This window comes from Pogoniulus pusillus, chromosome 5, assembly GCF_015220805.1.
Source record: "Pogoniulus pusillus isolate bPogPus1 chromosome 5, bPogPus1.pri, whole genome shotgun sequence".
In the NCBI taxonomy this organism is placed as follows: Eukaryota; Metazoa; Chordata; class Aves; order Piciformes; family Lybiidae; genus Pogoniulus; species Pogoniulus pusillus.
In genome coordinates, this window is record NC_087268.1 from 25,320,036 (window position 1) to 25,344,569 (window position 24,534).

Below are 24,534 nucleotides of genomic sequence, written 5' to 3' on the forward strand. Positions count from 1 at the left end.
TTATCTCTCAGTCCTCACTCTTCTGTGAATAGTCCCTGTTGTGGTTTTTTTGCCTTTTCCCTCACAAATAGATTTATTCTTTTTACAGAGAGCAAACCTGTCCACATTGAAGTGAAAGAACAAAATGAAGTGGATGAGGAAGAGGAGGAGGAAGATGAGGAGGAGGAAGAGGAAGAAGAGAGTGAAGAGTCTGAAGATAGTGAAGGAAGTGAAGATGAAGATGAAAAGACTTCAGATGAAAGAGAAACAGACTCTCAAGCTATTGGAAAACAATCTATGGAAAAAAAAGCCAGCAAAGAAATCAGCTCTGATTCCGAGTATGACTCTGATGATGATCGCACTAAGGAAGAGCGTGCCTATGACAAAGCCAAGCGGAGAATTGAGGTATGAAGATGCAACTTTATTTGAACGAGACTCCTGTGTTTTGTAACCTTCCGTTCATGCAAACTGTATTGATCAAAATTACTACTGTTGTGACTAATATTTAGACAGGACTGGAACTTGGGCTAAGCAGTCAAAAATGACCTATTCTTGGTTGAAGCTGAAGTATTTGATTTTTGGAGAACAAAGAATGTGCACCTTGGTGTCATTCTGTGGTGGAGGGGTTTTCTGCCGCCTACGCCGATTTTGGCGGAGGGGAGAAATTAATTGGTGCGAGATAATGTTATATAAAAATACATATTTATTAAATTCAATATTCTGAACTCTTGCCACCCCCAACCACTGTATTTAATATTAAATGGATTCTATGTGGTCATGAAAACATTCTAGGACTAATATCTACAGTAACTTGTTAGTAACTAGCAAACATTCAAACTATAAACAGAGAGAGGATCTTCCCCGCGGCTTAATGCCGCTCAGGGTCTATATGCTATTTGCCCAGCAGAGTGGGCTGAAAACTCTTTCCTGCTCTATGGCAGAGGCAACAGATATTACAGAGGCATTAAAGCATTCACTTACAATTCTGATTAATCATCAATCACCCTCTGGGGCTAAGTCACAGCCTATTACTAGTGTCCAAACTTCAGGGGAGTGTTTGCCTGTGGACTTTGAGGCTGGAATCCTCCCAGCTTGAGGGGAAAGGAGAATCTTCCTGGCTTCTGGGGAAAGACAGTCTCTGACCTTTTGCTCTTGGCGAAGGATGCAATCTTTGCCCTTGTCTCCTGGCTTCTTCTGGATGCTCTGTCCAGGGATTCTTAGGCAGGACCTCAGGTGCAGGAGTAGGATGCCGTGCAGTCTGAGCACAGTTCTCCTGCGGCTAGCAGGCTGACTGTGTGCAGACAATCCAGAGTCTGCTTCCTGGTAACTTGGCAGCAACAGCGCTTACCAGGCAATGATAAGGCAGCAGGCATATAACAGGGTGCACGGCTGCTTGGGAGTCTGCACTCCATAGGTAGAGGCAGGCAATACAGGATCTGGTCCTGATAACACAGTGGCATGCAGATGTGCACAGCTGGCTGGGAGACTATGGGCTCCACATATATATAGGCAGGCTTAAGTGAGCTCTGCAAGTGAATATGCAGGCAGGCGAGTCTGAGCTATGCAGGGGGAGTCTGAGCACGTTGTTTACCTGTGTACCCCTATTTATTGAATGTGGGCTGAGATTAATGGTCCCTTTGGCCACTAGAATGACCAATCAGGTTGGCAGTCAGCCAAACCTTACCATAATCAGTAAATGCCACAGTGCCTGGACTTTCCCCAAATATGGGAATCACGTGGGCTTACACCAGGCAGACATGAGCTGGGCGTGTGGGGGCTTACACAACCTGTTTACAAACAGGGGTGTTGGGCAGACCAGACTTTGTGGCACCAGGCCTATTGTGCCACTTTTATCCATTTAATGTGTTTACCTCTGTTTTGGGCAGAAAAACATGTCCAGGCAGGGCAAGGCGTAAATAAGCCTACTTTCGGGCCTACAGGCCCTCCACAACACATTCCTCTCCACTTCTCCACCTCCTGGAGAAAGAGACTGTTATCTTTTGCAGATAGATATTTCAGAGTTTTAAAAGATGTATCTCCAAACTGTTTAAAGCTTTTGTGGCTGCTAATATCCTTAGTTTTCCTTACCCAAGATGCCTCTTCAGAATACATGGTCAACAAAGCTACATGTTAGTGGATATGATAACTTAGCCTACTAAACAGTAACCAAAACTGAACAAAACCCCCTGAACTGTTGTAGATTTTTCATTTTTCCAAAAGAGGGATGAGCATGAGCCAGCAGTGTGCCCAGGTGGCCAAGAGAGCCAGTGGCATCCTGGCCTGCATCAGGAATGGTGTGGTCAGCAGGAGCAGGGAGGTCATTCTGCCCCTGTACTCTGCACTGGTTAGACCACACCTTGAGTACTGTGGTCAGTTCTGGGCCCCCCAGTTTAGGAGGGACATTGAGATGCTTGAGCGTGTCCAGAGAAGGGTGACGAGGCTGGTGAGAGGCCTTGAGCACAGCCCTACGAGGAGAGGCTGAGGGAGCTGGGATTGTTTAGCCTGGAGAAGAGGAGGCTCAGGGGTGACCTTATTGCTGTCTACAACTACCTGAGGGGTGGTTGTGGCCAGGAGGAGGTTGCTCTCTTCTCTCAGGTGGCCAGCACCAGAATGAGAGGACACAGCCTCAGGCTGCGCCAGGGGAGATTTAGGCTGGAGGTGAGGAGAAAGTTCTTCACTGAGAGAGTCATTGGACACTGGAATGGGCTGCCCGGGGAGGTGGTGGAGTCTCCGTCCCTGGAGCTGTTCAAGGCAAGGTTGGATGTGGCACTTGGTGCCATGGTCTAGCCTTGAGCTCTGTGGTAAAGGGTTGGACTTGATGATCTATGAGGTCTCTTCCAACCTTGATGATACTGTGATATTGTGTGAAATCTTGAGCTGTCCCACAGATGAACCTGTTTTATGTTTGTATGTAATCAAGGCAAGAGATAAGCTGTGGTATTTGGGTTATACTTAGCAATTTTTATGTGTCTTTTACATAGAAGCGACGAGCTGAAAACAGCAAAAACGTGAACACTGAAAAGCTCAGAGCTCCAGTTATCTGTGTCCTGGGGCATGTAGACACAGGCAAGACCAAAATTTTAGATAAGGTAAGAGGTGGAATGTGCAGGCATGGCCTACACATCTTGTTTATGCATGGGATGTTTTTGGTTGGAAATAAAAAGAATTAACAAGTACTCAGAGATGACTTCAGTCCCTTTAGGTGTAAATATTTCTGGTCTTTTTTGTCTTCAGCTCCGCCATACTCATGTACAGGACAGTGAAGCTGGTGGTATCACTCAGCAGATAGGTGCAACTAATGTTCCACTTGAAGCTATTAATGAGCAAACTAAGATGGTGAAAAATGTAAGTTACAGCACTTCAGAGACTGATCTTTAAAAATGTGAGAGGTGAACTAGTTAGGACTCCCTGAGATTTCTGGATGTAGGCAAATGTACATTTCCCCCATCTTTAATATTGAATTTGATAGTTTTGAAGGAAAAAACCCTACAGTGTACTCTATTCTGGATAGTACACACATGTGCATAGACTGCTTACTTTTAAGTGTTTCGATTGTACATTGGGAATTTTGAAACTTACCAAGTACATTTTCTGTTAAAAACAGAACTTTTTACTGTGTGGACTGGAATAGTGCCAGTTCCTGGGTGATGAAGTTTACTGCGTTACAGAAATTGTAACTGTTCTGTATTGCTTGTTTTGGATACTGTCTCCCATTTTGCTTGCAGCAGCAGCTGACTGAAAAACTTTGTCAGTGGTGGCTTTTTCCTTTGCTCAATTTATTTAAAGTGAGAAGTCACTGGAGATACTCAAGACAAGGATGATAAATCTCAATAGCTTAAACTACTTTTTCCACTATAGTCTGCCTTGTCTTACAAAATTTTATCTGACCTTATGGCCACTTGCAGCACATTCTTCCAGTTATTAAAAAATATTAATTTTAATTTACTTTTTCATATATAATTGAGCGCTGACTAGATTTGTTTTGGGTAAATGCTGTCAGTAATGCTGCAGGCTCTTTTGTTTTGTTTGTTTGGGTTTTTTTGTCTAATTGTTGCAAGGTGGCTAACATTTTGAAATGTTAGTTTGACAGAGAGAACATAAAAATTCCAGGCATGCTGATCATTGACACTCCTGGACATGAGTCTTTCAGGTAATGAATCTTTCAGGTAATGTTTTCTCTGATTTAGTGATGGCTAAAGCAGCTGGATATGGTTTTAATAAAGTGTTAGCTCCTTACCTAGTTCTCTCTATTTCTTCTGATTAAAAAAAACAAAAGGAAAACCACAAAATAACCAAACCAAACAAAAAAATCCACAGAGAATTAAAACCCAGAAAAACCCTGAAGTAGAGAAATAAGTGGATTTGCTTAGTTTGCAGGTGCTTTTTATATCTGGTTAATTGCTGGCCTTGTATATCTGATGAATTTTCCCTCTTTGTGCCAATCAAGCCATGAATGTCTGAAAAAGCATGCAAATAACTTTTTTTCTCAGTAGTTAGTGTAAGAGGGAAGACAGAAGCAGGAAGCTAGCTGGAGAAGAAAAGGTGAGGATTTCAGGTGACCTAAGTATTGTGCTGTTGAAAAATAAAACTTCTGTTCTAGCTTCCAGTTCATAGTGTCCCAGTTAAGGTAACTGAGTTCATAAGACTAGGAGTTACCAACTGCACAAGTCAGCTGAGTCTTAGCAAAGATCATGGGCTCTCTAGCAGCACCACTGGCATGCAGGCAAGGCACTAACTCAACTTCTAACTTTAAAATGTGATTTGCATAACTGTACTCATGGTTGTGCTCAGGTGAAATGTCCAAACAGAAGGTTTACCATTTTTAATGTGACATTATTAAACAAACCTCTGCAAACATTGTAATGCCAGGTTGTAGGGTACTTGCTAATATTCTGATCTGCTCCTTGGCATCATAGCACTTAACAGCTCTTCATGGTCTGGAGAGATTTTGTGTGACACCATAGATGTCTCCTAGTCTTAATGTAGTATTGCATAAACTGTCCCATTCAGATTTTACATTTCTGTATGTATTTCACTGTAACTGTCTCAGTTCTCACTCAGAAAAAAAAATCAGCACACACCTTAATCTATAAAAGATGTGTCATAATAGGGAAACTCTTAGAAGAATAATAGTTTCTTATTTTTGCTTACACATATATTTGCTATTAAATGGATTTTATATAGTGTGATCTCAATTTTTTAAATATAACTTAGATTTTTGAGGAGAAAAAACAACTACTTGATCAGCTTTAGCCTTTTGTTTACCAGTGTAAGTTTGACATTTTATTTGCTATTTCTATTAAAGTTCAGTTGCTACATGACTGATTTATTTGTATTTTTGTTCTCTCTTCACGCCACAGCAATCTAAGAAATAGAGGAAGCTCACTATGTGATATTGCTATCCTTGTAGTTGACATCATGCATGGTTTGGAGCCACAGACAATTGAATCAATAAATCTGTTGAAATCGAAGAAATGCCCCTTCATAGTAGCTCTCAACAAGGTAAGATAGCATTTTACTCTGTTTTTTGTACTCTTAACAGCTGACACTTTTCTGGTTTCTGTTTTATCCCATGAACTGGAATTGTTTGTGTAAAGTCTGAAGCAGTGGGTCTTAGCTCCTCTTTGTTGTGTGGTTCATGTCCATGATACCCCAATGGCTTTTCAGGACCTCAGCAGAATAATCAATCAATTCTCAGAGTCCATACTGATAAGTGTCTTCTGTAACCTTATAGAACTTCTGTTCTATGGTTCACAATTCTGGAAGTTGTACTTCAGTTGTGGTTGGTTTGTTTGTTGTTTGTTTTTTCTTGCACCTACTATATGTATTTGTGTGCAATTTCTGATAAAATTGAAGAAGTTTCATATTGAAAAGTGTTATTTGATTTCAGCTACTGATACTTGTTAGTTAGACTTGAAGACAAGCTGGCTCTTTAAGCTCCTGGACCAGTAATCTTGATCACTGTTGGGAAGTATTTCAGGCTCTGCAGCATTACATGCTAAAGCCAGTTGTTTTCAGGAGTTCTGTATGTGAAAAATTACATTGTCTCTTTGTGATGACTTACATGAGTTACAGTAAGGATGTTACTTGTGTCTAATGACTTTGGGTTCTGTCTGACATGCTGAGAGAAAACTCACAGAATGGTGTTCCTGTGCAGTGGTAAGAACTACAGTATAACTTACAAAATGTTCTGAGCAGCAAGACTGAAGGTTGTTGGAACTGAGGTGGCTGTTATTGCATTGCTGAAAACAGCTGCTTCTAAAAATAATGCTTGATTAAAAAATGTTAAGGCCTGCAGTGAGCCTGAGATTAAATGGCCTTAAATTCTTGCATTCCAGGTTGCAGTTCTGTCACTTGACCAGTTTATAATCTATTTTCTAAGGATTTAGTTTTGGCTCATGCAGCAAATATAATAGTTTCTTGGACTAAGTCCATCTTTGGAACACCTCCCATCCCCTTCTGTCTAGCAACATGGGAAAGGTCCAAATTCCCCAGTAAGATGATAAGTTCTCTGTAAAACTATTACAGTCACTTTTCAGAAGAAAACTCAAAACTTAATACTGGAGGAGTTTTGTGGATGTGAAATTATATGTGAGTCTCTGTCTTCTCAGTGCTTGATGGAATCGATGTATATAAATTTATCCTTTATGAACCTAAATTATTATAGGTTGAATCTTTAAAACCTGAAGTAGTAATGCTGTCATGCAGTACTGTCTGACATTGGATAAATACATAAAGAAGAGATAAATATAGCAGCTAAAGCAAATAAAGTGATGCTAATTTGATTACTGGAGCAAATAGATGACTGTTGGCTGGTAAAGTGTTTCTCACAGATGGTGTGGCATAATCACGAAGATGTCCTTTAATAAGCTGAGTAAGATGACATGTTACTGTATTTTCCAGATTGATAGGTTGTATGACTGGAAAAAAAGTCCAGATACAGATGTAGCTGTCACCTTGAAAAAGCAGAAAAAGAATACAAAAGATGAATTTGAAGAGCGTGCAAAAGCTATCATAGTGGAATTTGCAAAACAGGTAAGCTGGAATATTAAAGGGTTTTGATTGACAGAAGTGATAGTAAAGGTGGTAGCTGGGTGGTGAGGCTTGTGAGTCCATTTTTGGTTTGGGTTTGTAGTTTGATAGTGGGTTGTTATTTTTGGGTTTGGGTTTCATTGGTTTTGCTTTTGTTTTTTTAGGTGGTTGGTTGGTTTGGGTTGGGGTTTTCTTGTTGGTTTTGCTTTGTTTTTAGCTTCCACAAAGCAACTTAGAATATTAAGAAATCTGTCACCTCTCTTCTGACACATTGGTGTTTACTGTCATAAACCAAATTTTGTTGTTGTTAAATTAATCTTTTTTTTTTTTTTTTTTTGAGAAAAATAGAGCTAATTACTGTGCCAGGTCAGTGGAGTTGTGAATAATAGATTAAGTTTTCTGTCCCTATTCTTTCTTTGCTTGGGAGTTGCCCAAGAGGATCCCATCTGTCTCTTTTTCCTTGAGAAGCTGGCAGGGCATGAATCACATCAGTTCTGGGAACTTCTGTGGTGACATACAATGCTGCCTAGAAGCTAGATGTGGTAATTAGTTTTGTAGAGCTGTCCCATACTGCTTCCAAGTGTGAGTTTTGAGGCTTTCATGTTCCATAGCATACTGTCATAACGATGTTTGTTTTTTATAACTGGGGTTTAAAAAATGCCATAGTAATTGACTTGAGCTGAGTGTTACTGCTAGTACTGATGTGTGTGGATAGATGTTTTTCCCTGTATAACTGTTACTCCTGATTCCAGGGCTTGAACGCTGCCTTGTTTTATGAGAATAAGGATCCTCGCACTTTTGTTTCTCTTGTACCTACCTCTGCACACACAGGGGATGGCATGGGAAGTCTAATAGCTCTTCTTGTTGAGCTAACGCAAACTATGCTGACCAAGAGGCTGGCTGAGTGTCAGGAGCTGAGAGCTCAAGTCATGGAGGTAAAGAACAGCTGCTGAATTGAAGTCGATCTAGAAATTTCTCCCTTCTTTGCCTCCTTTGTCCTGGTAACAGTAGCTGTGTTTGAAGTGCTTAACTTGAGAGTAACTTTTTTTTTCCCCCCCTTTTGTTTAGGTTAAAGCACTGCCAGGCATGGGTACTACCATAGATGTTATTTTGATTAATGGATGCTTGAAAGAAGGAGACACCATTATTGTTCCTGGGGTAGAAGGTCCTATCGTAACTCAAATTAGAGGCCTTCTGCTACCTCCTCCTATGAAGGAGCTACGAGTTAAGGTATGGAAACTGCTTAGTGTATGAACATTTGGAGAAGATTTTAGCACCAGGAGGAGCAAATAAGGTGTATAAAAAATGAGACCATGCAATTACATCCTTCTTGTCATGGGGGCTCCAGAACTGGACACAGTATCCCACCTGAAGTACTGTGTCCAGTTCTGGAGCTCCCATGACAAGAAGGATATGGATGTGCTAGAGCATGTCCAGAGAAGGGCCACTGGGATGATCAGAGGGCTGGAGCATCTCTCCTATGAGGACAGACTGAAAGAGTTGGGGCTGTTCAGTCTGGAGAAGAGGAGGCTCCCAGGTGACCTTACTGTGGCCTTTCAGTATCTGAAGGGGGCCTACAAAAAAGCTGGGGAGGGACTTCTCAGGATATCAGGGAGTGACAGGACTAGGGGGGATGGAGCAAAGCTGGAGGTGGGGAGGTTCAGACTGGATGTGAGGAGGAAGTTGTTCAGCATGACACTGGTGAGTGCCTGGAATGGGCTATCCAGAGAGGTGGTTGAGGCCCCAAGCCTGGAGGTGTTTGAGGCCAGGCTGGATGGGGCTCTGGCCAGCCTGCTCTGGGGTAGGGTGTCCCTGTCCATGGCAGAGGGGTTGGAACTGGATGATCATTGTGGTCCTTTCCAACCCTGACTGATTCTATGATTCAACATCAGCAGTATCTAAGGGTGGCTTAGAGGGGCAGACAGTGCACATCTGATGCTTTTGTCACTGCACTTGCAGGTACCTTCTGTTTTGTCTGGTGTAACAGTGGCAGAGAGGAGGATCAAGGAGATATGGTGCTTTAATAATAGATTCAAGTGTATGCCTACATGTGAGAGAGAAATACCCATCCTAAATGGACATTGGGAGTGCACTGGTACAGTGACTTCTGAGTTAAGCTACATACAATTAGTAAAAGCGTGGGGTTTAATAACAGAAGTCATACAGGCTTAGGATTGGGAAAAATGAACAAGTGAGTTTCTTGGAGTAGTTGGTGAATGGCTACAACCAGGACCTCTGCAGAATCTACAGCTTTTTGTCTTTGTTGAGAGTTGGAGGTTTTGTTACCCTTGGATTAACAGACTGAGGAGAGACACTGAATTTGAGTTCCTGTCTGAGTTGCTTTCTATGAAAGGAGGAGGAGAGACACAGAGATGAAAGGCTGTAAGATAAGAAGAGCTGCTCTGATTTTTTTCCTGTTTAAAAGTGAAGGAATAAGTGCACAGATTTTGCCCAAGGCAAAGAAAGCCAAACAGATGACCTAGGTATACGTAGTAGGATAGACCTTGAAGATTTGGTTTAGAGGTGGAAAACTAGTATCAAAGTCCCAGTTTAAGGCTGTAACAATTGTGATGTACATAGTTTCATTGGAGAACCATGTTCTGAAGGCCACCATAGTCCTTAGTGTTTAATCTAGTTCTTCCTGCAGTGTAGCTTTACTACTTGTAAAGTAATGCTAGTAATTTCTGGGGCCTGAGCTGACACTGGCATTCTCTCTGCCATGGTGATTCTCTGTTGTGAGTGCGTTGTGGCCTCAGAGGAACTGAAGTATGCAGTAGTGATGTTGGGGTGGGATCTGAGCAAGAGCTTTTTAGCCTGTTTTAAACAGGAAGACAAAATCCACTCTTTCCAGTTGTGTGTATGGCAGTCTAATCAGCTGTGGAGCAGGGTGGTTGCCTTGGAGAATACAGGTCAGGCTTCCTGCTGTGGAGTGTGGCTTTACTGTAGTAAGTTGAAAATGGCTTGAGTGGCAAAAGGAACATCTACACTGAGTCTTTCAGCTTTGCTAGAAGCTGTTGAATGTACTCTAGTACTGTGAGGAATGAACTGAAAGCATTTTTGTTGATTTACTTGCATTTTATTTAAAGCAGAGATAAATTGTTGTGTGGAGTTTGAGAATGAAGGTTTTTTTGTGGAACAGAATAGCAACATAACAGATGACAGATTCCCATCAATTATATCTTTAAATAAGAGTGTTTGCACTTTGAAATATGAATATATGGTACCAACACTGTGATGAGCAGCACTGGGTTTGGGAACCTTTAGCTGGGAAAGGAGATCTAGGGGAGCCTGTCTGTGGGAATGAATTGTCATCCTTGAAATGAGACCGAAATGCTGGGGTGGAGGCTTGCAGGACCATAGTGCTTGCTGAAGAAGGAAGCTAGCCTGCAATTTCAGGAAAAGAATGGGACTTTTTCCAAATGAAAAACAAATAGACCAGAAAATCCTTCTAACGTTAAAGGTTTTCAGAAACAACTTTTCCATGATGCCTTAGAGACATGCCTTGAGTAGGGTGAGATTATCAAGGCTCCCCCGGGGTGGGGAGGAGCACCTGGGAAATTGAGCATGGAACTCTACATGAGAAGACTGGGTGGGTAGCCTCCCATGGGACAATTGAGATTGCTTCCCTGTATAGAGCCTCGGTCTGTGCCAGCTAAGCTTTAGTGCTTTAGCTGAGCTGTTGACACCTTCCCCTTGTTTTCCTATGGGGCTGAATCCATAGGTTTTGGGGTTTTTTTAATTTCTATTTTTTTTTTCTGCTGCCTGTCACTTCTTTCTCTTTTCTAGTGTATATCCCTTTTTGACCTCCTCTGTTTTCAGATGATTTCCCCTGCTCTGCTCCCCTTGGTAGGAGTGGCATTTCTGAAGGGAGAGGATCATTCAAATTGAAGCGTGCATGTGCAAAGTGCAGTCACTGATGAAAGATGAGAGCTGCTGGATTTCACTGTCCAGCTGTGCTTACTGGTAGCAAGTTCTTAGCTGCTCAGCACTACTTTGTGCTGCTGTGTAGCATCTACGTGAGCTCTGTGCTAGCATGTCTTCTTCTTTTCAGAACCAGTATGAAAAGCACAAAGAAGTTGTTGCTGCTCAAGGTGTGAAGATTCTTGGGAAAGATTTGGAGAAAACACTGGCTGGTTTGCCATTGCTTGTAGCTCACAAGGAGGATGAAGTCCCAGTCCTCAAGGTGAGATGAATGATGTTGAATAGGACACACAAACTGAAGATAACTGAATTCTCTGGTGATGAAGCTCTTTCAAATGTTGCAAGCTCAGTATCTTGGTAATGTGCTTCTTTGGGTTACATTTTTAACATTACTACAATAACTTGCTGTAGCCTTGTGTCCCTGTGAGACATTCATGTTGGTGATGGTTTAAGTATCCTGATCTTTAGCTGTTCTCTGCTATTTTGCTGGAATGTTTCTGCTGATAGTGTACTTTTAACCATAGTTTTACTTTAGCCTACTGCCTGCCAATCTTGGCCTCTAAAGAAAGGTTAAGCTGTCAGGTCCTCCTTGTTTCTGGGTACATATGGCCATGTATGTAAAGTGTATTAGTAGCAGATATGTGAGGGCATAAAGTACATGCCAGCACTCATGTGTCCGAGAAGATGACTGAGTGTTTAAAAGGCATGGGCTTTTTTAAAAATGTGGGCTTTATCTCCTCTGAAAGCAGCAAAAAGGCCTCACTGCTCTTTCTCTCACAATTCTCCACATCTGGACTTATTCTACCCTAGTGAGGCCACTTGTGAAGTATTGTGTCTAGTTCTGGGCTGTACAGTTCAAGAGATGGGAGTCTGGTGGAGGGCTACAAAGATAATGAGGAGATTGGAGCACCTCTCTTAACAAGGGTTCCTGAGAGACCTGGGGCTGCTTACCTTGGAGAAATCTGAAAGGGGATCTTATCAGCATTTACTAATATCTAAAGGGCTGGAGTCAAGAGGATGAGGCTGGACTGTTTTCAGTGGTGCCAGGTGATATGACAAGGGGCAGCAGGCACAAACTAAAACACAAGAGGACCCACCTAAACATAAGGAAAGTTTCCATACTTTGAGGGTGACAAGAGTATTGGACCAGGCTGTCCGGAGAGGTTGTGGATTCTCCTTGTCTGGAGATGTTCAAAACCCACCTGTATGCATTCCTGTGCAATCTGCCCTATGTGAACCTGCTTTTTCAAGGGAATTGGACTCGATGATCCCCAGAGGTCCCTTCCAACCTCTAACATTGTCTGATTATTGCATCCTCTGTTTTGTACTTAGGCTTAAAGAGTGCTCAGAATCCTTCCCACTCATATTTTAAGAGCGCCTGCTTTTATTGTTCATCCTCAGGCAACCTGGGATATTGCCACACACTGTGGGGTGTGTGGTCCCTCAGTCTTGCTTAGAAACTTAAGCATGCTGGAGAAGGCACTGTCTAGTCTGCAGGGAAATACTAACAAAACCCAAGATGGGCATCTGCTTTGTGTTACATGGTCACCTTCTTGCAACATCCTCCAGTTCTAGTTCACTTCAGACTTCTAATGCCAGTAGCAAGCAGCAGTGTATCACTGAGCTATGTATGGCCTGTTCTGCAAGTGTGAAAATTGGTACCTGTCAGTGTGGCTGTCACATATTTTCAGCACCTTGTTAACAGAAAGACTTTGTACCACGAGGCATAAATAGCAGCAGAGCTAAAACTTGTGTTTTTGTCTCTCTTCTCTTTTTTTTTGTCCCTTAAAGGATGAACTAATACATGAACTGAAGCAGACATTGAATGCAATCAAGTTAGAAGAAAAAGGTGTTTATGTCCAGGCTTCTACTTTAGGGTCTTTAGAAGCATTACTTGAATTTCTTAAATCATCAGAAGTGCCAGTAAGTTCTTCAGTGCCAAACCTGATGTTGTTTCTGCATTTTAGTTGGTAACTTTTTCCTTTCAACTTGGAAGGATTAGTGACTGATTTGTGACTTTCCCTTTCAACAGTATTCAGGAATTAATATAGGTCCTGTCCATAAAAAGGACGTTATGAAGGCATCAGTTATGTTGGAGCATGACCCACAGTAAGTAACTTTGCTTTACTCTGGTGGTGTTTCAGGAAGGCTGCTCCTTGGCCCTGGGCTGCAGTTCTGTGGCCTGTCTAGTAAACTGACTCGTTTTTACTTACAGGTATGCAGTGATCCTAGCGTTTGATGTGAGGATCGAACGTGACGCACAGGAAATGGCTGATAGTTTAGGAGTTCGAATATTTAGTGCTGAAATAATTTATCACTTATTTGATGCCTTCACAAAATATAGACAAGACTACAAAAAACAGAAACAAGAGGAATTCAAGTAAGTAAGAGCAATCCTATCCTCAGTGCTTCCCAAATAACTGTCTCTTCATTTGTTTTATTGTAAGTAAAAGTGCATTTAACTTCTCATTTCCTTACTACTATCTAGGATGTAGTTCTGATGGGAGGAAGAGAACAGGGTAACCACTGTAATCATTTACTTCTGGCGTTAGGCTTAGTAGGGTGAGAGTTGTGAAGCAGTTACTAGGTTTAGCTAAAGCTATCATGTAACATGGAGTGTTCTTATTAACATGAGCTTTGTGTACTTGGCTGCTGTTCCTAGTTTATGACAGATGGGTTAGCCTTGCAGAGTTAAGAAGAGAAAACTGAAAGGATTTGGATTCTGTTGTTCCACGTTTGTGCAATTCCAGTGTACTTAGTTCTGAATGCAGTAACATGAATATGCAATAATTAAAGAATTTATTGGGGCCAGAAATTAATTTTGGCATCCTCATCACTGGCTGACCTTCAGTAAAGTAAGGATAGGTATGATGGTTTGGGAGTTACCAGTTTCCCCCTTCCTCCCCAGATCACCCAGAGTAGACTCAGCCAGCTGGAAGTTACGGAATGAAGCTTCATGTTCACAGCTTAGCACAATATTCAAGCAGATATTTACAATATATTACAAATATATACAGCTGTATACAGAAATATACAAGTTAAAGGTGATACAGAAACACAACATCCCTCCCAGAAAACAGAGTCCCCAGGAGGGGCTCCCAACCACCCTTCCACCTTCTTTCCACCTCTCTACCTTATCCCAGAGTCTGCCTTAACGTGCAAAGTTGAGTTTGGAGGATTGGCAAGGGGGGTTAGAAGGAGGATTAGTTACACAGATCCAAGCAGAACAGAAACACTGTCAGAGACATACACTCTTTTATCTATGTTTCTGTCCTTTTATACATCTCAGCAAGCCTATGAGTGAAGTAGATATCACCACTGTTTTCACAGCCTACAATCTAATTTTTCTCATAAAAATACTCCAATTAGCCTCAAACTAGCACAACAGGTAAAATAAATGAAAGTATTTTTTATTTCATATTGATCTCAGTTTGAGTGTGGATGCCTCAGTATTTAAACATATTTGTCCACTTAACCTGTCAGAGGGTTCAAGACTTTTGTTGGCAAAGGTAACATTTGTATTGCTGTGCTCTTTGGAGACAACAGTCATGCTGTAAATCTGCTATTCCTTTGGTCTTGGTCTTAGTTCACTGCTGTTGAAGGTCAAGTATGAACTAGACTTAGCAAGATGAGAACAGTTTTTTCCTGCTTGATTCTTGCCGGAGTGATATTCCTAGAGTGAATGCCTAAGGTTTGTGAGGGAAGGCAGAACTGTTAATGTTAACTGTTGTGTACACTGTTTGATATCTATTTCAAAATGCCTTCTGTGTCATCTTCCAGGCACATAGCAGTATTTCCTTGCAAGATGAAAATACTTCCTCAGTTCATTTTCAACTCTCGTGACCCAATAGTGATGGGTGTTGTTGTGGAGGCTGGCCAGGTGAAGCAGGGCACTCCCATGTGTGTACCTAGCAAAAACGTAAGTAGACTTCTCTTCCAATGGATGTTTGATCTACCTGGCGGTTCCTGTGGTGGTGCAGCAAGGAGCACTCACATGCCTTTGCCCAGCATGTAGAGTTTTATCAGGAAATGAGATTCATACCTTTAGACTGAGTCTCTTTCCTGGTCATCAGCTATCTTCCTGTTCCCTGCTGGAACAGAGCTGAGTCCTGTGACAGGCACAGCCTCCCAGCTGCCCCAAGGCCCAGCCAGGGAGCATGGCTAGAGGGTATCTGCAGTCAGCCTCCTGCCCTTCATCCCCCGCTGCAAGTTCTGTATTGTGATGTAAAGTAAGGACCAAAATTATTATTCCTGGTAGCTAATAAGGAGGGGAAGTCAGCCTCTGAGATTTTAAGTGGTAATTGACATCCCAGACGAACTACGCAGGGTTCGGTGTCACTGCCTTTTTCAGTACAACCTGCCTACGGTGCGGTACGTTTCGATTTGCTGCTTCTGAGGCAGGTGCTGCTCCAGTGCACTACTTCAGATGAGCACTATGCATTGCTTGCACATGTATCAGCAGGGCCTTAGAGAAGCATGTGTGCACAGAGGTGCTGTGAGGGGTGCGTTAACAGCTTCTTCATTGTGTTGCAGTTTGTTGACATTGGAATTGTTACAAGTATTGAAATAAACCATAAGCCAGTGGAGGTGGCAAAAAAAGGCCAAGAAGTATGTGTTAAAATAGAACCTATTCCTGGTGAATCACCTAAAATGTATGGACGACATTTTGAAGCAACAGATATCCTCGTCAGTAAGGTAAAGTTGGAGAGAACTTGTGATGCAGTGGCAGCTTGTGTGAAGTGGAAATATTACATGGAGCCTGATAAACTTACACAAGGAACCTTCTATCCAAGACCAGTAGGCACTTGCAGTGGCTCTTGTGTGGCATTGTTCAGCTGTGTTTCTCTGTAGCCTTGTTTTGAGGTTTTGTAGCACTGTAGTCTCCTTGAGAGGACTGAAGGAATGATGTATTGCAGCTAAAAATACCTTGCAGCTTACTTGCACAATCACAGAATGTCAGGGGCTGGAAGGGACCTCCAAAGATCATCCTGTCCAACCCCCCTGCCAGAGCAGGATGGCCTATAGCAGATCACACAGGAACACATGCAGGTGGGTTTTGAGTATCTCCAGAGAGGGAGACTCCACAACCCCCATGGGCAGCCTGTTCCAGTGTTCTGTCATCCTCACAGTGAAAAAATTCCTTCTCGTGTTTCCATGGCACTTCCTGTACCTCAATTTCCACTCCTTGCCCCATGTCCTGTCACTGGGCATCACCTGTGGCATTGCACCATGGTTGTTTGCCTAGTTCTGAGATTATGCAATGAACAGCAATACTTTAGCTGCTCTAATTCTGGAATGCCCTTGTTCACTTCTCTGCTGTCAAAAGCAAAGCCACAGCTCTCCATACTAGTAAGTGCTGTAGTTACCACAGAAGGCACTCCCTGCTACATACACACTGGGTACTGGTACCTGCAGGTGGGTGGGGTGAGCAGCCACAGGAGCTTTTCTGATGGAGATGCAGGGTGGTAGGAGCTGGTGCTGTGTGCCCTGGGGGAAGCAGGAATTCCTCTCAGGGCACACAGGTCTTTGCCTTACCATGCAAGGCATGCAAGATGCTTGTGCTTCGGTGGTCCCTGAAGACCAGGTAAGCAGTGTGATCTGAAAATAAGGGAAACCAGTAGGATGGGTCATGAACAGTAGTAAAAGCTGGATTGGAACAGATTTTCCTGCTATACAAGCTGGTGCTCTTTCTTCATATTTCTTAACCCATTAAAAACTGTGTTTGTTAATTAGTTGTGTGTGTTTCTGATGGGCTTGTTTTGTGTGTTGCAGATCAGCCGTCAGTCCATTGATGCTTTGAAGGACTGGTTCAGGGATGAAATGCAGAAGTCTGACTGGCAGCTTATAGTAGAGCTGAAGAAAGTGTTTGAAATCATCTAGATAACTTTTCACAGCAATGGGGAGGCAGGAATAAATGCACTCTTCCTGTTCTAATAGTTACCAACAAAGTCATATATTGAAGACAGTGTTGGATGTATGTTTGGGAGGAAAATATGTCGATAAAATGTTTTCCATGAGAAACCAAGAAATTTACACTGGTTTGACAGTGGTCAATTTACATGTTCCCATGGTTCCAATGTGCCTGTTCACCTCTCCTACCACCCTTCTTAATACTGGCTGCTGTTTTAAAGTTTGCCCTTCCTTCTCTTACACCTTCCTTTCCACCCTTTCTCCCTCCCTCTCCAAAATAAAATAAAAATGAATTTTTATTACAGAACTAAAGGTCTTTCACTTTTATACTGATGAGATCAGTACTGCAGTATTTGATTAACAAAGCTTCTGCAGACTTTGTGATTCTTGGGACATTTTTGATGTAAGAAATACTTCTTTATTTATGCATACCTCTTCCCTTGACTCTCTTTTCCAACATTCTTCTGCTTTGTGCCTATAGAAACTTTTTGAAATAGAAAATTAGGCAGTTGGATATTTCTGTATTCGCTTTGTGTGAAACAATGATGTAAAGCATAGTTGGCCACCTTTTACTGCTTGTACAGTTCATGAAAATCAACCTGTAATCATTATAATGCAGAGCTGCAAATAAAGGAGATGGACATAGCAGCCCGTTTGTTTTACAGTCTGTTTCAATAAACACGAGTTTCACTCTATGGGCTGTGAGGGACATGGAGAGGCCTGGCAGAAGCTTGCCTGCCCTTCTGTCCTTGGCAAGGTAGTGGAGACACATTCCAGCAAAGGTGTTTCTCCCTCCGGCATCACTTCCCCTTGTGGAATGTGCACTGTGCCAGCTGTGCCAGGGTGATGTCGGTGGCTCATGGCTCACTATGTTCCTGATGCACCAGAGCTGCAGGCCAGATGTTTTGCAAGTCACAATTCCCAGAGAGGTGCTGCTGGGAAGTTTAGAGGTGGCATCTCTTTTCCAGCTGCTGCTCAGAGCTGTGGGAATCACCTGCAAAACAGTTGTCTACAAATGAGCTGTGAATTTGGATGCTGCGTCAAAACTATGGAGTCTTCTTGATACTGAGAACTGAACCAGCTTGAAAGGCATTTGGTTGATGATGTTTGTGACAACCGGGACTCAGTCTGCAATCCTTGCATTTTCCTGCCTGCCCTTCCCCTGTGATTCCCTGCTTAGGATGACATCTTCATGTACTCCTCATTGAGTAGGCTCCTGGTAACTTAGAGCTCATGTTGAGAGGAGCTAAAAAACACGTAAAAGCACAAGCTGAAACAAAACTGATAATGATCTTTATGTAGCTGAGGATCTTAGCATTTAAAATATTTACAAGAATTTAATTTGCAAGAAGCAGTTTGGTCACATCTCTTCTGTCACTGATTAATTCTGTTGTTGAAAAAATCCTGAATTTTATAACTGAGATGGTGCAGACTCCATTACCAAGGAACATTTGCGAACTTAACCTCCTTTGGCAATGAAGTTTAACTTACTGCAAGTTTTCTGGGGGTTGCTAACCTTGCTGTTGAAAAGGACTTTTTCAGTATGGTTGGTCCATGTCACAGATGGCAGTGCTGGTGTCAGTGGTTTAGAACAGAGTGATTGCAGTAAGGAGACTGCATTTAATTGTTATTTCTTTTGCAAACTATGCAATCATGAATGCTACACTAATAAAAGAAGTTAACTTAAGAACATGGATGTTGTCAAGCATTGTGGTATTCGTGCATTCCAGAATGGTTCCTCAAAGATGAATGGGTGTTCTCCCACAGGTGAAAACTGGGAAAAGGATCAGTGCTGGTTTTTGCAGGTTGCTATGCCACTTGTAAAACACCTTTGCTGAAAGGTTTAGAGGAACTAGATAACTATTCAGTATGATCTGGGAAGTGGAGTTCACAGAGGGTGAAGGGAAGTAAAATTACAAATAGCTTTACTTAAGCAATGCTTCTGCTGATTTTTTACCTTTTGGTTTAATTGGGGGTTTGTTTTGTTGGTTTTTTTTTTTTTAAAGAGATGCACTCGCAGGCCCAGAGCTCAACCTGAATCCTAGTTTCTAGTAAAACTCCTGAATTCCAGCACCTCCATTCCCCCATGTGAACAGTTATCACACTTCTTTTCTAAAACGGGCAACAAAGGATAAGGCAGCTCCCAGAGCAGCAACTAAAGTGGCTTTGAAAGACCCAGACTAGAAACTAGTGGAAACCTGGACAGCTTGATTCAGAGGTCTCTCTCGCTGCACGTGGGTATCTACAACTAGAGGCAGTTTATAGACACACCTCTACCAGGCTAACCTGAGCTGAAACAATCAGTCCTAACTTACCACAGACTGGTTGAGGTTGGAAGGCTCCTCTTGCAGTCAGTCACCATGCCCAAACCCACACCACAGTTCTTAAACAGGCAGTCGGAGCAGATTGCCGAAGGCTGTGGCTGGCCAGGTTCTGAGCATCTCTAATGATACACAGCTTCTGTGGACAACCCGTCCCAGGAAGTGTTTCAAAGGTACATGTTTCATACCAGTTAGCACCAGGCTTGTGCCCTTCCATGTGGTAACACAAGGAAGCATTTTTCTTATTCCTCCATTAGTGGCTTATGCATCTGGGTAAGATCAAACCCCAACCTTCTCTTGGCTGAGCAGGTCCAGCTCTCTCATCAGCCTCTCCTTGTAGAGAAGCTTTACTCCCTTAATCAACTTTGTGGTTCTGTGCTGGAGCTGCTACGTATTGTCCACATCCTCCTTGTACTGAAGACCCCAGAACTGGGCTCAGCACTCACAAGTCTGTCTCACCAACCTTCTCAATTGATATGCTGCTGATACTCTTCCTCAAGCAACCCACAGGGCCTTACCTGCAGAACTGCTTTCTTGCCAGTTGTGTCGAGCTGGTTCCCCTCCAGGTGCAGAACATCACATCACTCCTTGCTGAACTTCATGAGGTTCCCACCACCCAATTTCTCCAGTCTGTTAGTCTCTAGGTGCAGCACAGCTCTCTGCCCTATCAGTCAATCTTGCGTCAACAGCAAACTTTGCTGAGGGGATGAACTCTGCCTCATCATGCAGGCCATTAGTGAAGATGCTGAACAGTATCAGACGTGGTACTGACAATATGGATACACCAGCTGGGACTGGCCTTTAAGCCACTGATCACCATGCCCAAGAAGTTTCAGTCCACATCTCTCTAGCCTGGATTTCATTAGCTTGTCAATGATGACATTACAGGAGATACCATAAAAAGCCTCACTAAAGTCAAGGAAAACATCTACTGTGCTCCCCTGATTTATCACTTGCTGCAGAAGGCGGTCAAGTTGGTACCTGTTCCAGTGTGTGCTACAAGAGAAGCTGAGGGCACAGCCTAAAGCTACAAAATGCTGTCAACTGCTGTATCCGATGCTGCAGCCAGTGAAGTGATGGCAGAGCATTCCCTGCTCTAGCTGTTTCATTAGCTGAAGCCTGTATGAGAGCAGCAGCTCATGTCCTGTGTCAGTGGAGATGTTTCCAGCTGATACGGTGGTGTGAATTCAGCTTCAAGGTTAGCTCCAGTTTGCATTCCAGGTTTAAGTTCTACAGTCAGGTAGGCCCATCCAGGACTACATGGGGCACTTGTACTGCCATCATTCCTCACTTCATCAGAAAATAAAAAAGGTTGTCTCATCACCTGAGTTTTCATGTGGCCTTCATGTATTGGGCCAAATAAGACTGTGAGGCTGGCATACAGCCAGAAAGAGCTTGCCTAAAACACAACCTGTAGAGATGAAAGCGTTTCCCTTACTACTGCAGAGACAGGGCTATTTATTTCAGTGCTGCTCCTCACTACAGCCTATTTTGCTACACTGCACAAAGAAAATGCATGCCACAGGCCAGAGAGAACTGTGGTTATTTTTAAGAGCGGAACATGGCTTTATCCCGAGTAGGAGCAAAGCAGAGGACTCACACAGGCTTAAACAGTGCTCCATGTTAGCTGCTCCCTAACTCGTTTACAGCGTTTTTGGCTGACTGAAGATCACCACTTGTTCTCCTCCACGAGCACACATCTCCAGAGGTGACAGTACAACTGAGCAGAGAGCACTTACGCCTCATCTAAGGCCCTGTGGCCATGCTGGTTTCTGGTTTTGAAGGATGAAACTGAAAATGAACTAATTCTCTTCCCTCAGCTTAATGCCTCGAAGTCAGCGGAGCGGAAACAAAAAGCAGTGAGGTGAACACACAGTAGTGTCCTGGTGTGCCGTGAGGCAGCGCCACTGCGGAAAACTCTGAAATGAATCAAAGCTGCAGCTTTAAGAACAGAGGTGAGCTATATTCAAACTGAAGCATCACAAAATAAAATCAGTACAAAAATATACATACAGTTCTTTATTAAACAACTGTAAACACTTCACTGTAAAAATCCATAAAACTTTATAAACAAACATTTTGTAAATAGATTCTATACTACAATAAAAGAATTTTAACACAATTATTTACATGCAATACTGACAAATTTGGCACTTTCTGAAAAGAAATGTACAAAACACTTTGTTGTTTAAAAAGAAATCTGAAATTATAAAAACTCAGGGCATTACTATCATGCACTTTGCAAATACCTCACAAGCACTTATGGCACAGCTAGCAGAGAGCTCCAGGCTCTCACCAAGCTCTTTACTACAAGTTCAGATAACTTTTAGTGTGCTTCCGTATGTTTGTTGTAAAACTACCTGAACGTTGTCAAGAATGAAGTCAAATGCCATATTCCAAACTGATTCCACAGACGACTGCATTAACCTGAGGAGGAAAAGGAAGAAAAGGGAGACAATTACTACTACAGAACCAAACCTTTTTACACTAAGTTTTGGTCTTCATACTGCAAGCCAGATGACAATGATCCCCTATGAATGGTGTTAACTGCACCAGGGTAGGTTTCGACTGGACATTAGGAAAATTTTTTCCCAGGAAGAGTGGTCAGGCATTGGAACAGGCTGCCTAGGGAGGTGATCAAATCACCAACCCTGGATGTGTTTAAAGGTTGTTTAGATATGGTGCGTGGGGATAGAGTTTAGGGGTGAACTTTGTACAATAGGGTCAATGGTAGGACTTGATGACCCCAGGGGTCTTTTCCAACCTGAACAATTCTATAGTATTTTCATCTGGTCTTGTTAAAGCCCAAGGTCTTCAAAAACTTCAAGCTTTACCTAATGTCTCAGAGGCCTCTGCCATTCTGTGATCAAACTTCTGACGTCAGCAGTGTCACATCAGTCTGCCAAAGCTAGAGTTTTGCAGTTGTAAGCCTGTGATTAAAGTGGCAACCTCCTATCAACTTCATGCTGGGCTCAGAAATGGCAAGCTTATGCATCCTGAGGTTTTCTTTCCTCATCCCAAGACATACTTGCTACATTTTTTCCAATAAATGCCAAGGGTGATAAGGAACAGGTTGTGGGGGCACTATATTGTGTTTATTGATAAAAATGGAACCAAAACATGGAGGCCCAAAACCAGCCAGAACTAGATCTAATTTAGCTGCTACTGGAAGCAAATCAAAGAAATGCCCAAGTAAAGCAAAAGGAGCTCTCTACTCGCCAGATCACTGTTAGGGGAGAGCAGAGGGTCCCTACACTTGACGCCTTGGATGACCTAACAACAGTATCATTTGGCTAAGGGTGTATCATCCAACTACTGATCCTTGTCCCATGCTTGTTACCAGGTTTTGCACAGTCATGCTGCCTTTGGTGCAAATCTCACACACGGGGACCAGGAATAAGACACGATGCCTTCTGAAGAGTTTGACAAGGAATGCACTGTACAGCAGACAACAGAACAGCTAACTGCACTCCACATTTTTCATTTGCTGAGAACTAAAGACATTCCATAATACCGAAGCACAGTGAAATTTGCACATTGCTGTATACTTTTGGGTGGTTGTCAATTCTGTGAAATAAGCATTTTCCAGCTCTAAGACATGGAAAGCTGACCCCCAGAGTCAGCATCAGTTAGTAAGCAACTGATAAATGGAACTTGGGCCTCCTGACTCATGGGAAGAGTAAATGGAGCACAATAAATAAGTAATAAAAATGGATTTAATAGGTTGGAGGTGAGACAATATCTGGGTAACACAGGAGAGTGCATCAGATGATTTTTCTGCCACTCCACCATAAGAAGGACACTGATTTGCTGCAGGATGTCCAGAGAAGGGCAAAAAAGCTGGTGAGGAACAGCTGAGAGAACTGGGACTGATTAGTCTGGAGAAGAATAGGCTGAGGGGAGAGCTCATTGCTCTATAAAATAACCTGAAAGGAGGTTGTAGCAAGGTGACCATTGGTCTCTTCTCCCTACTATCAAGTGATAGAATCAGAGGAAATGGCCTCAAGTTGTGCCAGGGGATTTAGATTGAATATGAGGAAAAAAAATCTTTCCTGAAAGAGTGGTCAGGCATTGGAATAGGCTGTTCAAGGAGGTGATGGAGTTATTGTCCCTGGAGGTGGTGTTCAAAGAACGTGTAGACATGGCACTTTGGATTCAGTTTAATGACCATGATGGTGTTAGGTTGACAGTTGGACTCAATGATCTTTGAGATCTTTTCCAACCAAAACAGTGCTATGATTCTGTGAATCAAAGGGAAGATCTAAGATGCTACCAGAAACTACTGATAAAAGGATGAAGGACAATGCCTTTGTCTAGAAACAAAGGACTTTGTATCAAATAATATTAAAGTTTTTGAAAATTCAAGCTTAAAATATTTATACTCATCAATGGAATGTCTAATGGGCTCGTGGCCTCGTACTGAAGTATCTAGTGCATAGATTTGAAGCAAAAAACCTCTAAATGTCATAAATAGTAGCAATTAAGCTACCTTTTCATGTACTTAACAACCAGATCCAACTTCTCTAAATCTTTTTCTTCTATCAAATCAGTACAATACTTCACAACCTGTAGAATGTCTTCTTCCATGGGATCTGTAATTAAAAACAAATAATGAGAGACCTTTTCTCTACATATACTGAGAACATAACCACATAATAACTGAAATACAACAGAAAGAAATTTTGCAGTGTTAGCACATCGGGGGCCAATCTGACAATTGCTCTATTCCCATACCTCCCCCCATCATCAGAAGCTGTGTAGAGAAAAGGACTGCAAAGTCTTGAAATATCTGTGTTGCAGACCTATTCTCTTGTCTTCAGTAAGAACAAATGACATCCAAGCTAGTATTAACCAGAAGGAAAGGAAAGAGGAATTTAGCGCAGCCACTTTGAGTCTCTTGGGAGAAAGGTAAGGTTCAGGTTATGAAAAGATCTCATGGCTCAGATTTCCCAGTATATTAAGGTAGTGCTGTTTGATACAATGTTAAAAACCAAATCACAATTTAGCAATGGTGTTGCACTTTTACACTTTATTTTAGAATTCATTCCAGCAGTTATTCTGAAGAAAGCCTACATTCCTTTCCCTCTAAAATAGCCTCTTCGTGAAAGAGGAATTTCTCTTATTGTAGCATGTTGGACAAAAAGAGGAAAACCTCCCACATAAGTTAATGTAAAGGAACGAGACCAAGGCTCGACTAAGGGGCTGGAGAGAGAGAGCAGGCAGATTTGTACGAAGCTACACAAAAACACTGAATAACAACCGAGAAGGAAGAATCCAATTGCTCCAAGATTGTGAGGGAAAAAGACCTCAAGATTACTGTGAGAAGTAACCAGTGAAAGAAAGAGTGAAGAGCAAGAAAGTGCAAAAACCT

The 24,534-nt window shown here is 42.3% G+C and overlaps 2 protein-coding genes across 6 annotated transcripts in view; one reads left to right on the forward strand and one right to left on the reverse strand.

The window, feature by feature from the left end:
• The window catches only part of EIF5B (eukaryotic translation initiation factor 5B), a 44,146-nt gene extending 25,614 nt beyond the window's left edge, over positions 1-18,532 (forward strand). The window contains exons 10-24 of the mRNA XM_064143585.1: positions 89-384; positions 2,961-3,068; positions 3,214-3,324; positions 4,062-4,129; positions 5,340-5,481; positions 6,883-7,014; positions 7,764-7,946; positions 8,080-8,241; positions 11,063-11,194; positions 12,724-12,855; positions 12,965-13,041; positions 13,148-13,312; positions 14,713-14,851; positions 15,466-15,627; positions 16,705-18,532. Of these exons, the coding sequence (XP_063999655.1) occupies positions 89-384; positions 2,961-3,068; positions 3,214-3,324; positions 4,062-4,129; positions 5,340-5,481; positions 6,883-7,014; positions 7,764-7,946; positions 8,080-8,241; positions 11,063-11,194; positions 12,724-12,855; positions 12,965-13,041; positions 13,148-13,312; positions 14,713-14,851; positions 15,466-15,627; positions 16,705-16,812 (2,117 nt within the window). The 3' untranslated portion in view covers positions 16,813-18,532. The remainder of the gene's footprint in view (positions 1-88; positions 385-2,960; positions 3,069-3,213; positions 3,325-4,061; positions 4,130-5,339; positions 5,482-6,882; positions 7,015-7,763; positions 7,947-8,079; positions 8,242-11,062; positions 11,195-12,723; positions 12,856-12,964; positions 13,042-13,147; positions 13,313-14,712; positions 14,852-15,465; positions 15,628-16,704) is intronic.
• Positions 18,533-21,169: 2,637 nt separating this feature from the next.
• REV1 (REV1 DNA directed polymerase) overlaps positions 21,170-24,534 on the reverse strand; it is a 60,907-nt gene continuing 57,542 nt past the window's right edge. For all 5 annotated transcript variants that reach the window (XM_064143577.1, XM_064143576.1, XM_064143578.1 and 2 more), the window contains 2 exons: positions 23,653-23,755; positions 21,170-21,590 (listed from right to left, as the gene is read on the reverse strand). In XM_064143577.1, coding sequence (XP_063999647.1) covers positions 21,479-21,590; positions 23,653-23,755 — 215 coding nt within the window. In that variant the 3' untranslated portion in view covers positions 21,170-21,478. The remainder of the gene's footprint in view (positions 21,591-23,652; positions 23,756-24,534) is intronic.